The sequence below is a fragment of the Corythoichthys intestinalis genome, chromosome 8, assembly GCF_030265065.1.
Source record: "Corythoichthys intestinalis isolate RoL2023-P3 chromosome 8, ASM3026506v1, whole genome shotgun sequence".
In the NCBI taxonomy this organism is placed as follows: Eukaryota; Metazoa; Chordata; class Actinopteri; order Syngnathiformes; family Syngnathidae; genus Corythoichthys; species Corythoichthys intestinalis.
In genome coordinates this window covers 2,490,718-2,505,231 of record NC_080402.1, presented here as the reverse complement: position 1 = coordinate 2,505,231, position 14,514 = coordinate 2,490,718, and the positions used below count along the sequence as shown (strand labels likewise).

At 42.7% G+C, this 14,514-nt stretch overlaps 1 protein-coding gene across 1 annotated transcript; it reads left to right on the top strand.

Annotated features, from left to right (window-relative positions):
- Positions 1-1,502: 1,502 nt before the first annotated feature.
- rps3a (ribosomal protein S3A) lies at positions 1,503-14,165 on the top strand. The gene is made up of 6 exons (XM_057844203.1): positions 1,503-1,647; positions 2,367-2,470; positions 8,797-8,984; positions 9,048-9,256; positions 9,340-9,449; positions 13,985-14,165. Exons 1-6 carry the CDS (start codon positions 1,586-1,588, stop codon positions 14,110-14,112), a joined length of 801 nt encoding a protein of 266 aa, XP_057700186.1. The 5' UTR covers positions 1,503-1,585; the 3' UTR covers positions 14,113-14,165.
- Positions 14,166-14,514: the final 349 nt, after the last annotated feature.

Here is a 14,514-nt window from a genome sequence, read left to right as displayed (position 1 = left end):
AACATCCTTCATATGTCTTAATATGTAGAGGCGTTTCTACAAGTTCCATAGCAGCAGTGTTTGATCGGTATGTTCATTTTTGAAAGATTACCGGAGAAAAGTACCAGAAATAACATCGTTTGTATGCGAGGGTGGTCTATAATGTCCCACTTCCGCTTTACGATGCGACGTCACAGCCTAAAAATAGCCTCAGTCCGGTACGCTATTGGCTAACTTGCGTAGCCAACTTTTACTGTGAAAGTTAGCCAATTGAAACAATGTAACAATTGGCTAACTTGCATAGGAAAAAGTCCATTAGGGTAAATGCTATATAATGCTAATGTTTACTAGATAGTTTCTGGTGCGAACTAGAAACAGTCTGGTGCGCACCAGATTGCTTAAATTTATTTTATTTCTGTCGATGTCCCTTTAGGGGCTCCGTAGCTAGTGGCTAACACCGGGGGACTGGAGATAAATACTGTATTAGCATTGGGTTGCCAATTGTTCCTTGAAAAACGTATATTCAGGGGGAAAAGTATGCGTCTCGTATTAAGCTCACAAGAGACACGTTTTTTCCCGTATTGTCAGGAGAATTTAAAATATCTTCTTATTTGTAGGATGAACGAATCCAGGTATTCCCCCGCCTCTCCTGCTTTCTGACCAATGAGCTGACAGAACCATGACAATCTCCCTCATCTCATGGTTGAAGTACTGTTGCTTGTCATTGTAATACCCAAAGACATCATGGAGTGTGAGAGATAATAATTTTGAGTGAAGCTTGAGTTAAAAAGCATGTTCAAAATTATACTGCGTATTTTATTTTTGCTATTTGTATTATATTTTCATGTTCGGTCAATTTCGTTTGCGTTTCCACGTTACATTTGAAATGATCATTTGCGAAACTGTTATTGCTGAGGGGACTTTGAACGCACCTCAGTTTACCTTAGTTTATGTTTGCACTTTAAAACAGTATTTATAAAAAATATATATATATATGTATAGAAAAAGGTGAAAAACACGCACACACACAAAGAAAGAAAAGATTGAGGACCTTAAGGGTTAAATTATACAGTTTTAAATTAAGAATGACAGATTTTATTCTTTTATTTTGTTGCCTTTAAAATACATTGCCAATTATTGTTGTTTTCCATATGCTTACTATCACTCAAATATGCACCTGATTAATTCAGGTTTGATTAAAACTTTTATCTTAAATGAATTTATTTGAAAAAAAATCACTTCCTAAAAATGAATACATAAATACTGTTTCAGTAAAAAACATCAGATAAAGATTAAATGGACACAAAAATAACAAAACCTACTTATTAGTTCCAGTTTAAAGTACACATTTGACAACAAGTTTAATCAAAACTGCAAAAACTCCCCAAAAAACATTTTTTAAATCTTTTTGGAAGACTTAAGTTTATCGCAAACAATCAATTTCATTCATTTTTAAAGTCGATCTCAGAAATCGCGCATCTGAGTTAACCGCCAGAGGGAGCTCCCGAGTTAGTAAACCAAGTTAACGCGGGAGCACAGCGCTCTCGTTCTCTTCAATTCTCGCGCGATTTCCTCTTTTCCTCCTCTTTCACTCCCTGTAGCCAACATGGCAGTCGGCAAGAATAAGAGGCTGACCAAAGGCGGCAAAAAGGGTGCCAAAAAGAAGATGTAAGTAGAAAATTCACGCAGCAAAGTATCAAAAAGCCTCCAGCCTGTCAATTCCTACCAAAAACGTACTAATACAACAAAGGATGAAGGCGATAATTGTCGGATAACGCAGGGCTCGGTTGCAGTCTCGAACGCGGGCCTGTGTCCCTCGAGTTTCGGCTTTCCTCTTTCTTGTCGTACCCGGAGCGGTTTTTGATTAATTTGTCGTTTTATGGCGTATTTGACGTTTGTCGCTACTGTTTCGAATGAAACACGAGTGCTTTCAAATGCCCATAAGGTTATCATGGTTCTTCCTGGAGCTAACTCATGTTAGCATCGAGTTAGCGACTCACGTTATAGTAGTACGTCTCCTAAATTAAGCCACAGAATGCAATTTGTAAACATTGCGTTTTAATGTTTAAGTTTATAGAGTCACAGTTCGGAATTGAGTAATGTAAATTGACGTTATGAAAATGGAAGAATGTTATGTTTTGTTAAAATTTGGATATGATAAATATTTCCTTATGTCAAATGAAAGATGGGTAACAAGTTTTTTTAATAATTGATGAAGCCACACATGGTTTGACAGATCATTAAAGCACAAAAGATAACTTTGTTACATTTTGTATCGGCTTTTCCCTGGCAAAACCTGTTGTGCTTCATTACAATGGAAACATAAATTGCACTTGCTGTGTCATGTTTTTTTATGCAAGTAGAACTTAATATATAATTTCTTCCAGTGTGGACCCTTTCTCCAAAAAGGACTGGTATGATGTCAAGGCACCGGCCATGTTCATCATCCGCAATATTGGCAAGACTTTGGTCACCAGGACTCAGGGAACCAGTAAGTCTTTTGTTTCAATGCCATGTACAGTAGAGCAGTCATGATTAATTGATAATTCATCAATTAAGAAATTGACAACTCTTTTTGATTAATTGATAATTCATCAATTAAGAAATTGACAACTCTTTTGACTAGTTGTCCAAAAATGACTTGTTAACCATGGACTTAGCATAGTCATTGTTTCAATCATTTATTGTTCATTTAAGTTTTGCCCATGAATGCAAATGATCTACTCACTTAACAAATATCAAGCATCGTAGATTGGGAGACATCTAATGGTCAGTAAGCATAACTGCTGTGCTAAGCTGTGACCAGCCCTTGTACAAAGGGAGAAGGCATCTACATTCACTTGACGGCAGTATGCATATTGGCTCAAAACCGATAATGACAAACTGATGTCAATATTGCCTGATATAATTTAAAAAGTCTCTTTTTTTTTTGGGCGATTTTTATTGCCTACTTGATAATATCGGACAACTCCAATTTTTACATTAGATTCGTCGTTTAGGGAAATTGTTGACCTGAAATTGTCCGAATCATTTTTTTGAGCCTCTTGATAGTAAACATTCTTATTTTTTTGTTTAATTAAAAATAAATAGGAACAGTAAATATTTAAAGTTTTTATTTGGGTATTTTTTTTAGATTTTATTCATTTTTATTTTTTCTTATTTGGGGGAGGAAAAAGGAAAACAAGTTATAAATTTTCTTTTTGATTTGTCTTAATTTATTTTTAAGTTAAGAAAGGGGGGTTCAAATTAGGGAATTCCCTGATCTGATCACGTGATCCGACATCTGGCCAATCTGAATTTCGTGAGAAGGATCCGGTTTTTATTTTTAAGGTGTTTTATATATATTTTAAGTGATAAAAGTTAACAAAAGAATTCAGAATTAAAATGGCATTGCCCAAAGAACCAAAAAAATGTTTTTTACTCCGCATCACTCCTGGAAAAAGTGGGAAGGACTGTAATCTAGGGCTGTCCCAAAGTATTATTTTTCTCCTGATTAGTCTGCAGACTTAACGATTAACCGACTAGTCTAATAATTTTTTTTAAACTAGCAATTCAATCACTATTAATTGAAAAATACATTTTGGAACACTTATTCTATATTAAAGTACAAATAACGGTAATAAATCACAAAAAATAAGGTCCAGTGCTAACGCCATAACTAGTGCAAAAGCATGGGATGTAAACTGATTCGGAACACTGACTTTTTTTCTAACAGGATTCAAAACAACTTTCTCTTTTTTGTGGTATGGCTATATTGTTCTCAGCATTAGAGTGAGCACCAGCAGAGTAGATAAATAAATGTCACGTATCACTGGCGTGAAGTACGTGAAAAAAAACCTAAGGATGCACGTTGATATGACGCTACGACAGAGTAATAGGGCAAATAAAATAAAAAAAGAACGAGATTAAAGTCGTAATATCGCTACGAGAAAAAGTCTCAATATTACATAGGGGTAATGTAGCTGTGAGCCGCTACGCACTTTATATATCAGTGTTTCCCCTAGGATTTTTTGAAGCTGTGGTGGTGGGCTGCATCGGAGTCGGACAGCCTCACCATGTCGTGCCACAGCGAATTTTTTTTTCTTCATTTTTTCCCCCAAGAAGAACCATAACAAAGATATATTTGAAATATTTCATTAGCCAGGCTAATGTTGTACCTCTCAGCTACAGTACATGTATGTAAAATGCGTAGCTGATTACAGCTACGTTACCCGATGTACTAATGCGACTTTTTTTCTCGTGGCAATAGTACGACTTACATCTCGTAGTGACTCAGGGTTGGCAACCCAAACTGTTGAAAGAGCCATATTTGACCCCCAAAAAAACACAAAAAAAACTGATACAGTATGTCTGGAGCCACAAAAAATTAAAAGCCTTTTACAAGCCTTATAATTATCAATACTAGCTATATTAGCCTACTATAGAAATACGTAATTAGCCTTCATGATTAAATGTTTGTTTTCCCTGCAGTGGATCCTATAGAGAATGACGCACCACGTGACTACTCTGTTGTACTATGCCACCACAAGTTTAACTTCATTACAATATTAATGAATTGAAAGAATGTTTGTGTCATGTTTGTCCTCCTAGAAATCCTATTAAAACAAAAAAATATATTTCCCTCCCCCATCTTTTTCCATTTAAAAAAAAAAAAAAAAAGCTCCGAAGCATCGCTAAAGAGCCGCATGCGGCCCGAGAGCCGCGGGTTGCAGACCACCGTCGTAGTCCTCCTTTTTCCTTTTATTTGACCCTCATAAGTACTACATTACCACAACAATAACAGTCCTTCTGTCAACTGACCCATTTAGAGCACTGGGGGAATTCTAATAGCCGTGTAAAGAGTTTTACTTGATTCGGTATTCGGTGAGAAGGTGAATAGTTTTTTCCCCGTTGTTCGTAAACTAAATTTCCACACAAAGGCACGTCGAGGTACCATTAACTTAGCAAGGAGAGGTATGAGAGTCATTTTTCGAGTGTCCCAGAGCTCGCGAAATTTGGGTGGGGGGGCGCATTTATCAAAGTTTCGTCAGCCGTAATTGTCTGAAGTTGGCGCGCCGGTGTTGTGCCGAAAAATAGCCACTCCACGTGAAATGTCCCCCCTGACGGGAGCGCCCACACGTCACTCGTACAAACAGCCTTTTCTTACCAATCGATGGACACAGAAACGACGTTCTTGTACCGTGAATATGTATCATTTTACTCTGCTTGAACTGATAAATCGTTTACTGTGACCAACGCTCTGAAAATAGAGCAAGGCTTTATTTTGGGCCCCGCCTCTCCGCAGTCTCTCAGCGCAAGTTAGTCAAAGTTTGCTTTCCGTCCAAGACGGCCGTCCACCGCTCACTTTCGCCGAAAAGTCCGATCCAAATTATTGTAATGCCCCGGATATGGGCAAGAAGGAGAGAAGTCTGTATTTGCTTACCCACTTGATTGTGGTAACAATAATAAAGAAAAACAATAACAAAATAACAGCGGGCTGCTACAACATGCGACCGCTATCTCTCGCTATCTCGCTCGTTCTCCCATTCTTCCTACTCGTTCCCCTTGCGTCTCTTAAGGGGGGGCCTGCATAGTTACGAACATTAGGCTACAATACACAATGAATAGGTGTCCGCTGAACTCCTCCCACTCGGCTGCCGCTAGTTTGAAGCGGCCTTAAAAAAAATTTTTTTTTTTATTTAAATAAATAAATAAAATACATCTCATTTGCCAGGCGTGGCGGCTTTCATTTTAGTGTGGCGGTGCGCCACAATCTGTTGAATATAGGGGAATCCCTGTATATGTACATGTACCTTAGCTGGGAGCTACGACGAAGCATTAGTATAAATTCTTCTATTGATTATAATATAGATGAAGCAAAATAATGATTTCTTTATTTGTTAAACCGATAGTAAAACACAAGCAATATTCAATATTGTTGATTTTAATGGATGCGGAATTACGTAAAGTATGTAGCTACTATTTCAGCTACATTAGCCCGACATTAGCCCCTAATACTGTGTCATTTGACCCACATAGAGGCAACTTAAATAAAAAATGACGTTATATGGACTTGCGATCCGCCAGCTTGTTGTATCCTGTCGTCTTCCAAAATTATAACTGGGTGCCGGCGCTTCAGGTGTTCACTCACGGCCGATGTGCTGCCGTGGTATTCAAGCTTGGCATTACGCACACGACAATGTACCCTCCTTTGTTTCGTTGAAATAACTCCATGCTTTGGTCTCTCTCATACGCTTTTTTGGCTTTGTGCCGCTTTCCCCGCTTGAACCCTGAGCATCTGCCATTCTCAACTTTCCACGCATATATTTTTTAACCCTATATTAACTGTCGTTGGGAAGGTGTGCTCGTCTTCACATCTGTCATAGATTATGTTGACTAGTCAGAACAGCTCTACTGTAAACAGTAGTGGTGTCAACAATAATCGATGCGGCGATGTATCCCGATGCGGGGTATGGACGATTCGATTCGATGCGGGCAACAAGCCGAATCGATTCAGCGCATTTTAAAATATATAAATACGTTCCAAAATCTTCCTTGCGCAATTCCAGTGATGCAACGGATTTGGTTTCCCCATTTGTATTATTATTCTCATGTTTCATTTTTTACACACGACATAACTCTGGTCAAGTTTCCAACCCACCTCGTAGAAGCCAAAATGTCTCCAATTGTCTGCTTTCAATGTCTTAGGTGCATCAATAATCTTTCTTGCTCCCTCTTTCTCCGCTTCAGCCATTATGTTATGTCCTATCTCTGAGAGGTTAGATCTTGTGCCCGAACCTGATTAACATTTTGGGCCCGACCCGAGCCGAAACCCCAAAATGTTAAGCATTCACGTTTGGGTCGGGTCGGGCCGCCGCGCCGGACTAATAAATTATATTTTTTAAAAAGGTGTGGGGGGGGGGTAAAACTGAGAGCAGGCTCTCTGTATTGTGCATTTGCTTGTGCAAGCACATGAACGCCGTGGCCCGCATGGTTTTTTTTTTTTAATATTAAACATTCCCAGCGTTGTTTCGTTGTGTAAATGCTTTTAAAATGATCGTAAAAATATGTAGACTATTTAAACGTTAAGAAAACTTGCGTTTTTTTCTGCCAACTGAAAATTCGTTATGACTTTTAATTATGCACACAAAGGCAACACAAATGTGATCCTTTTGAATCTTCTCTGTGTGTCTGCAAAACCGCATATTTTGTTTTTGTTTTTTTTTTAATATTAAACTTTCCCGGTGTTATTTGGTTGTGTAAATGCTTTTATAATGATCATAAAAATATGCAGGCGATTTAAACATTAAGAAAACTTGTTTTTTCTGCCAACTCGAGGAAATGAAAATAAATTGCTGCTGCTGCATTATTTATTTTTTATTTTTTTTCCCCCGCGTCACTCTAACAACAACAACAAAGCGAGCCGTGTCGTGCTGGATTTTTTAGGCCCGATTTAACCTCTATTTCACATATATAGTGGGCTAGGCCTACATTTTAGTTTTGCTCTACATTGCAATTTAGTTGACGTTTCGTTTGCAACTGAACTGATCCCTGGATTGATATTGTGATAAAGATGCTGCTGCACTACAATATTTTCTTTGTTTTCTTTAATATTTACTTGAATATTTTTATTGATGGGTCGTTGTGACTAAAATACAGTGACTGTTATTACTGATTTTGCACAGGAGTTCAGATGTTGCACTGTGTGAAAGGCTGCTACTGTGTGTAAAAAAAAAAAAAAAAGAGAGAAAGCCCTGGTCTCATTCAAAGCACCAATTAAATGCTGTGATCTGTATTTTTTTTAAATAAATATATGAAAGTATTTTCATTTGACTTCAACCAGGAGTGACACAAGAGCCAATAAAAAGTTGTTTAATGTCTGACCGCTTATGTTGCCTCATGATTCGCGAAAAATATGCTTTGCTTTAGAATTTTAATGCATCGCGATGCATTGCCAAATCAAACCGAATCGAATCGTGACCCTCTGAATCGAATCGTGGCTCTCCGAATCGTAATCGAATCGTGAGGGCAGTGCCGATGCACACCTAGTAAACAGTACAGTACACTAACATATTTATTTTATATTAAAATATTTTATACAAGACCGTATTGTACCTTGGTATCGGCAGATTCTCAAAATCATGTGACCCGGGTGCTAAAATATGCAATCGCAACATCCCTTGCTCTTAATTGATGTTGTCCTCGATGATAGAATGATTATCTTGGTAATGAATCAAAATGAGATAAAATACAGTTGGTTCACGGGTCACGAAAGAGTCCCGTTTCAGTGCTGACGACGTAACCTGAATTTTCGCGTAAATCAGAATTAACCCTTTAAGCACCCCTGAATACCCCCTAAATCTCAAAATAACTCTCCAAAAGCATATATTATACTTCGTTGTACAGTCCTTGCCAAGATGTTGGAGTTAAGTCCTAGCTAGAAAGCTAGCTAAACTACGAAATGACGATGTCAGTCGTCCGCGTGCTTTGTTGACTTTATTCAGCTGCTCATGACATCAACACTTGCAGAATAAAACTAAAAAAAAAAAAACGGTTTAATCTTCAATAACAGCAATTCAAAATTTGTGTCAATAGCTAGCTGCTGATTCAGCAATAACAATCCACACAAACGATTAGCACGCATCAGCTAGCGTCTGCACATCACCAAAAAACAATGACATAAACTTGTCTTAACCCGGTTCCTAATTGTATCTGCATTTGCTTGGTAAAACAATGATAATTACTCACAATGTACAGGCAATTTCCTTTTGTGACAGCCCTAATTTGGTGTCTATCGTCATGAATAAGTTTGATTTTTGTTGCTTTCTACTCTTCCAGGAATCGCCTCTGACGGTCTGAAGGGTCGCGTGTTCGAAGTGAGCCTCGCCGACCTGCAGAACGACGAGGTTGCCTTCCGCAAGTTCAAGCTGATCACGGAAGACGTGCAAGGCAAGAACTGCCTCACCAACTTCCACGGCATGGACCTGACCCGTGACAAGATGTGCTCCATGGTCAAAAAGTGGCAGGTAACGTCGCTTTTATAAACGCCTTTTTGCACGTGATGGATTTTCCAACCGTTGTTCCCTCAGACCATGATCGAGGCACACGTGGACGTGAAGACCACAGACGGCTACCTGCTGCGTCTATTCTGCGTGGGTTTCACCAAGAAGCGCACCAACCAGATCCGCAAGACCTCCTACGCTCAGCACCAGCAGGTGCGGCAGATCCGCAAGAAGATGATGGAGATCATGACCCGTGAGGTGCAGACCAACGACTTGAAGGAGGTGGTCAACAAGCTGTGAGTGGCGCCGAATCCGGGTCTGTTTTGTTCTGCTACTTCAGCATGATATTTAATCTTTTTGGGTTGTTTTTTTGTTGCAGGATCCCTGACAGCGTGGGCAAGGACATCGAAAAGGCGTGTCAGTCTATCTACCCTCTGCACGACGTCTACGTCCGCAAGGTCAAAATGTTGAAGAAGCCCAAGTTTGAACGTAAGTTATGTCTTTCAGCGCCATTGACAATGATCGACATCCAATCATATGACTTTTACTAGCTAAGTTAAAACTATTTGAATGAGTTTATCACTAGTACACAGCCAATCCATTTGAAGTGGGAGGGCTGCCAGTGAATGAACAGTTTAATCGCAGCCAATGATTTACTTCTGTAATTTAAAACACAAAAAGAACTCACTGGCTAAATTATCATCCAATAAGTCGTGTTCAAAAAAAGACAAAAATTGCATACAGCTTCAAAACTCCCGAAAAATACAAATATTTAGAATCTGTAAAAAGCAAGTTCTGTATTTTTGGCACTATAAGGCGCATCAGAATATAAGGGGCACCTTCAATGAATGGCCTATTTGAAAACTTTTCATATATAAGGCGCAGTAGTAGTAGTTGCATTATGCATCCACAAGATGAAGCTGCATTCAAGGGAACGCCATGCCATGATCAACAAATATTGATTTATATATAAGGCGTAACTGATTTTAAGCGCACTATTGACTTTTGAGAAAATAGAAGGCTTTTAGGTGCACCTTAACGTCTTCGGCTTTCTCCGGGATCGTTACGCGGGGGCAGCAGCTTTAATAGGGAAGCCCAAACTTCCCTCTCCCCAGCCACTTCAACCAGCTCCTCTTGGGTTATCCTGAGGCGTTCCCAGACCAGCCGAGAGACAGTCTCTCCAGCGTGTCCTGGGTCGTCCCCGAGGGCCTCCCGCCAGTGGGGCGTGCCCACCCAGAACACCGCTTGAGGGAGGCATCCAGGAGGCCTCCGAACCAGATGCCCGAGCCACCTCAACGCGAAGGAGTAGCGGCTCGACAGAGTCCCTCCCGGATGACCGAGCTCTCACCCTATCTCTAAGGGAGAGCCCGGACGCCCTGCAGAGGAAACTTATTTCGGCCACTTGTATCCGGGATCTTGTTCTTTCAGTCACAACCCACAGCTCGTGACCATAGGTGAGGCTAGGGTCAATCTTTGAACTGCGGCCTAGGATGTCCTGGTGCCAAGTGCACTTATGGAAATCCTTATGTTTGAACATGGTGTTCGTTATGGACAAACCGTGACAAGCACAGAAGTCCAATAACAGAACACCACTCGGGTTCTTATCGGGGTGGACCATTCCTCCAAATCACACCTCTCCAGGTCTCACTGTCATTGCCCACGTGAGCGTTGGAGTCCCCCAGGAGAACGAGGAAGTGCCCAGAGGGGGCGCTCTACAGCACACCCTCCAAGGACTCCAAAAAGGGTGGATACTCTGAGCTGCTGTTCGGTGCATAAGCACAAATAACAGTCAGAACCCGTCCCCCTAACCCAAAGCGGAGGGAGGCTACCCTCTCGTCTACCAGGGTAAACCCCAAAATACAGGCACCAAGCCGGGGGGCAATAAGTATGCCCACACCTGCTTGGCGCCTCTTACCCTGAACAACTCCAGAGTGGAAGAGAGTCCAACCCCTCTCGAGAGGATTGGTACCAGAACCCAAACTGTGTGTGGAGGAGAGTCCAACTAGATCTATTCGGAACTCCTCTGTCTCACACACCAGCTCGGGCTCCTTCCCTGCCAGAGAGGTGACATTCCCAAGAGTTAGCGTCTGCAGCTGGGGGTCGGACCGCCAAGGCCCCTGCCCTTGGCTGCCGCCCAACTCCCTACGCACCCGACCCCTTTGGCCCATCCCACAGGTGGTGAGCCCATGGGATGGGGAACCCACGTTGCCTTTCCGGGCTGTGCTCGGCCAGGCCCCGTGGGGACAGGCCCGGCCACCAGAGGCTTGCCTTCGGGCCCCACCTCTAGGCGTGGCTCCAGAGGGGGGCTCCGGTAACCCTGGTCCGGGCAAGGGAAACCTGGATCCATTTGTCTTACTCATCATAAGGGGTCTCCTGAGCCGTGCTTGGTCTGGCCCCTGACCTCGGATCTATTTGCGATGGATGACCATGCCAGGAGCTTAAAGCCCCAGACAATATTGCTCCTAGGATCATTGGGACACACAAACCGCTCCACCACGATAAGGCGATGACTCACGGAGGAGTGGCGTGCGCCTTGTAGTGTGGAAAACACGATAACTGATGCTTCACTAAAAGTGGTATAATTTAGGGATGTCCCCAGTCCGATCACGTGATCAGAAATTCGGTCGCGCCATTTTTCTAAGATTCTGAATCAGGCTTTTAATTTAATATTCAGAATTTTTAAGAGCTAAAAAGCCACAAAATAATCCAGAAACACAAAGTGGAATTGCCAAAAGAAACGTTTTATCCTCCACAACACTCCCAGAAAAAGAGGAAGTACTTTAAACAGTATAGTACTGTAACATGTTTGTAACTTTTGTTTGCAATGAATGAGTCAAATGTGTCTGGCTACTGTTTTATTCTGGTTTTACCCTGATTATAAACTTAAGGTAGTGTTTGGAGCGAATTAGCCGATTTACAAACGTGGTTCAGAGTACGAAAATATGATACAAAAGGAACTCCATAGCCACCCCCCCGTCTTCAGTGTATATTTAATTTCTCTTTGCCATCGTCGTCATCATTGTCTCCCGCTTATCCGAATCCGGGTCGCGGAGGCAGCGGTCTTGGCAAAGAGGCCCAGATAGCCCATTCACAAGCTTTGTCTGGGAGACTTCCAAGGCGTTCCTTCCCAGGCCAGCCGAGAGATATAATCCCTCCAGCGGTTGAACTATCGACCGGACGCTCCTTTCCAGTACCCTGGCATAGTTTCCCAGGAGGCTGAGGTGTGTGATTCGCCTGTAGTTGGAACACACCCTCTGGTCGCCTTACTTAAAGATGGGGACCACCACCCCGGTTTGCCATTTCAAAGGCATTGCCCTCGATGACAGGCATGCCACACATGACACCATCAACATGCAAGATCCAAAGCCTTGAGATAACCAAGGCGCACTTCATCAATTCTCAGAGTAATTTCACTACCTCGGCAATTGACCAGTCCAACCCCAGGACTCTGTACACGTCTGTAGTGGTGAAGGAGCTGGGCCAAAGGGCAATGTTCTCGATTTACCAGTCGATCTATGTTCCTACCCATGGTCACGAGCTGTGGGCCGTGACCGAAAGAACAAGATCCCAGATACAAGCGGCCGGAATTGGTTTCCTCCGTAGGGTGTCCGGGCTCTCTCTTAGAGATGTGTTATCCAGGAGGGACTCTGTGTCCAGCCGCTACTCCACCGCGTTGAGAGGAGTCAGTTGAGGTGGCTCGGGCATCAAGTTCGAATGCCTCCTGGACGCCTCCCTGGAGTGGTGTTCTGGACATGTCCCAATGGCGGGAGTCCCCGGGGACGACCAGGACACCCTGGAGAGACTTTCTCAGCTGGCCTGGGAACATTTTGGGATCCTGCCGGAGGAGCTGGTTGAAGTGGCCGGGGAGAGGAAGGTCTGGGCTTCCTTGCTAAAGCTGCTGTCCTTGGGACCAGACCCAGGATTAAGCTATGATACTGGATGGGACCCTCGGCTCTGTTTCTTCCATGGAATATGTGTTGGTGGGATTAAGGAGCTCCTCAAAGTATTCCTTCCACTGCCCAACAAGGTCACTGGTTGAAGTCAGTAGCTTCTTGCTCCCACTGTTAAGAGTGTGAGCGAGATAATGCCTCCCCCTAAGGCGCCAGACTGTTAACCAAAATCTTTCTGGAGCCAATTGATAGTCTTCCTCCATAGCCTCACCAATCTCCTCCCACGTCTGAGCTTTAGCCTTGGTGGCTGCCACAGTGCACTCTGCTTGCCCCGCTGGTACCATTCCGCTGTCTCCGAAGACCCACAGGCCACCCATGCCCTGTAGACCGCTTCCTTCAGCCTAATGGCCCCCCTCACTCCGGTGTCCACCATCTGGTTTGGGGATTTCCGCCATGACTGGTCCCGGCTACCTTGCGGCCACAGCACTCAGCAGCCACCTCGACAATGGCAGAGCAAAACAAGGCCCATTCGGACTCGATGGACACAGCTACCCGAAATGCGTTTGTACGGATGGTCCACACCTAGTGTTTCACACCTTCTTCTACCCCTGCCTTGTTGTTGTGACGCCATATTTTCAATATAATTGTGATCAAAATTGATTATTCCAGGAGAGAGAGGATATAAAACATCACTGATGCAAGATGCCGCTCACTGACGTGAACTTGAAACAGATTTTCCCAGTCGGCGAGGCAAAACTCGTTTAGTTACGATGTGACAATGCTGCCATCTGGTGTTGAATGAAAGAGCTGCTATTCGTCGATACACTGGTTAAAAATTTAATGACAGATTACCAAACGGTGACCATGTGATTCTATTCTATTGGCTACTCATCAGCTGATGGCAGATCTTAAAAGTCCATAGATCAGCCAGCCAATATATTAGTCGAACTTGAAAAATGATCGTAAACTTCCTATGGTCGTATTTTGTGTCAGTCGCCATTTATTAGGCATTTGAATGCCGCTAACGTATTAGCAAATGATTGCTCCCGGTCAAAATGGATAGGATGTCGATGTGTGTCAATGGTGCGCAGTCCACCTCGGGCGGTATTAACGGGTTTGTCGGTTTTTCTGCAGTGGGCAAACTGATGGAGCTCCATGGTGAGGGCGGTGCCGGCGGCGCGGCCAAAGCGTCCGGGGACGACACCGGAGCTAAGGTGGAGAGGGCCGACGGTTACGAGCCCCCCATCCAGGAGAGCGTTTAAAAATCAACACCTTGACAGATTTAATAATAAAAAAAATGTAAATGACCAACTTTGGACTTTGTGTGTCAACTAAAAATGCGTGTTGCGAAATGTAAATGAAAGTGAAAGTGGGTGTCACTACAGTGATGTTGAAGGCACCGCCAATTACCAGGAAGGGCGAATTGGTGACACAGGCATTTATTGGAGCCGCGCTATTTATTGCTATAAGCTGTGCCATTTCTACCACTACAATTATAACTATTGTGGCGAGCGACTTGGGGAAGAATGACTGGAAATAATCTTTTTCTTAATACCATGTATTGTACACCACGCAGAGAAGATATACCGTTTGCAGCCACCACTGTGACTCATGGTTGCTCAAAATCCCATCATGCATTTGGGCAGTTAAGAACATTTGTCGCT

Coding starts and splice junctions, on each gene's coding strand:
- rps3a (XM_057844203.1), top strand. CDS start 1,586: ATGGCAGTCGGCAAGAATAAGAGGCTGACCAAAGGCGGCAAAAAGGGT. Junction 8,985..9,047: donor CCATGGTCAAAAAGTGGCAG/GTAACGTCGCTT, acceptor TTGTTCCCTCAG/ACCATGATCGAGGCACACGT. Junction 9,450..13,984: donor GAAGAAGCCCAAGTTTGAAC/GTAAGTTATGTC, acceptor GTTTTTCTGCAG/TGGGCAAACTGATGGAGCTC.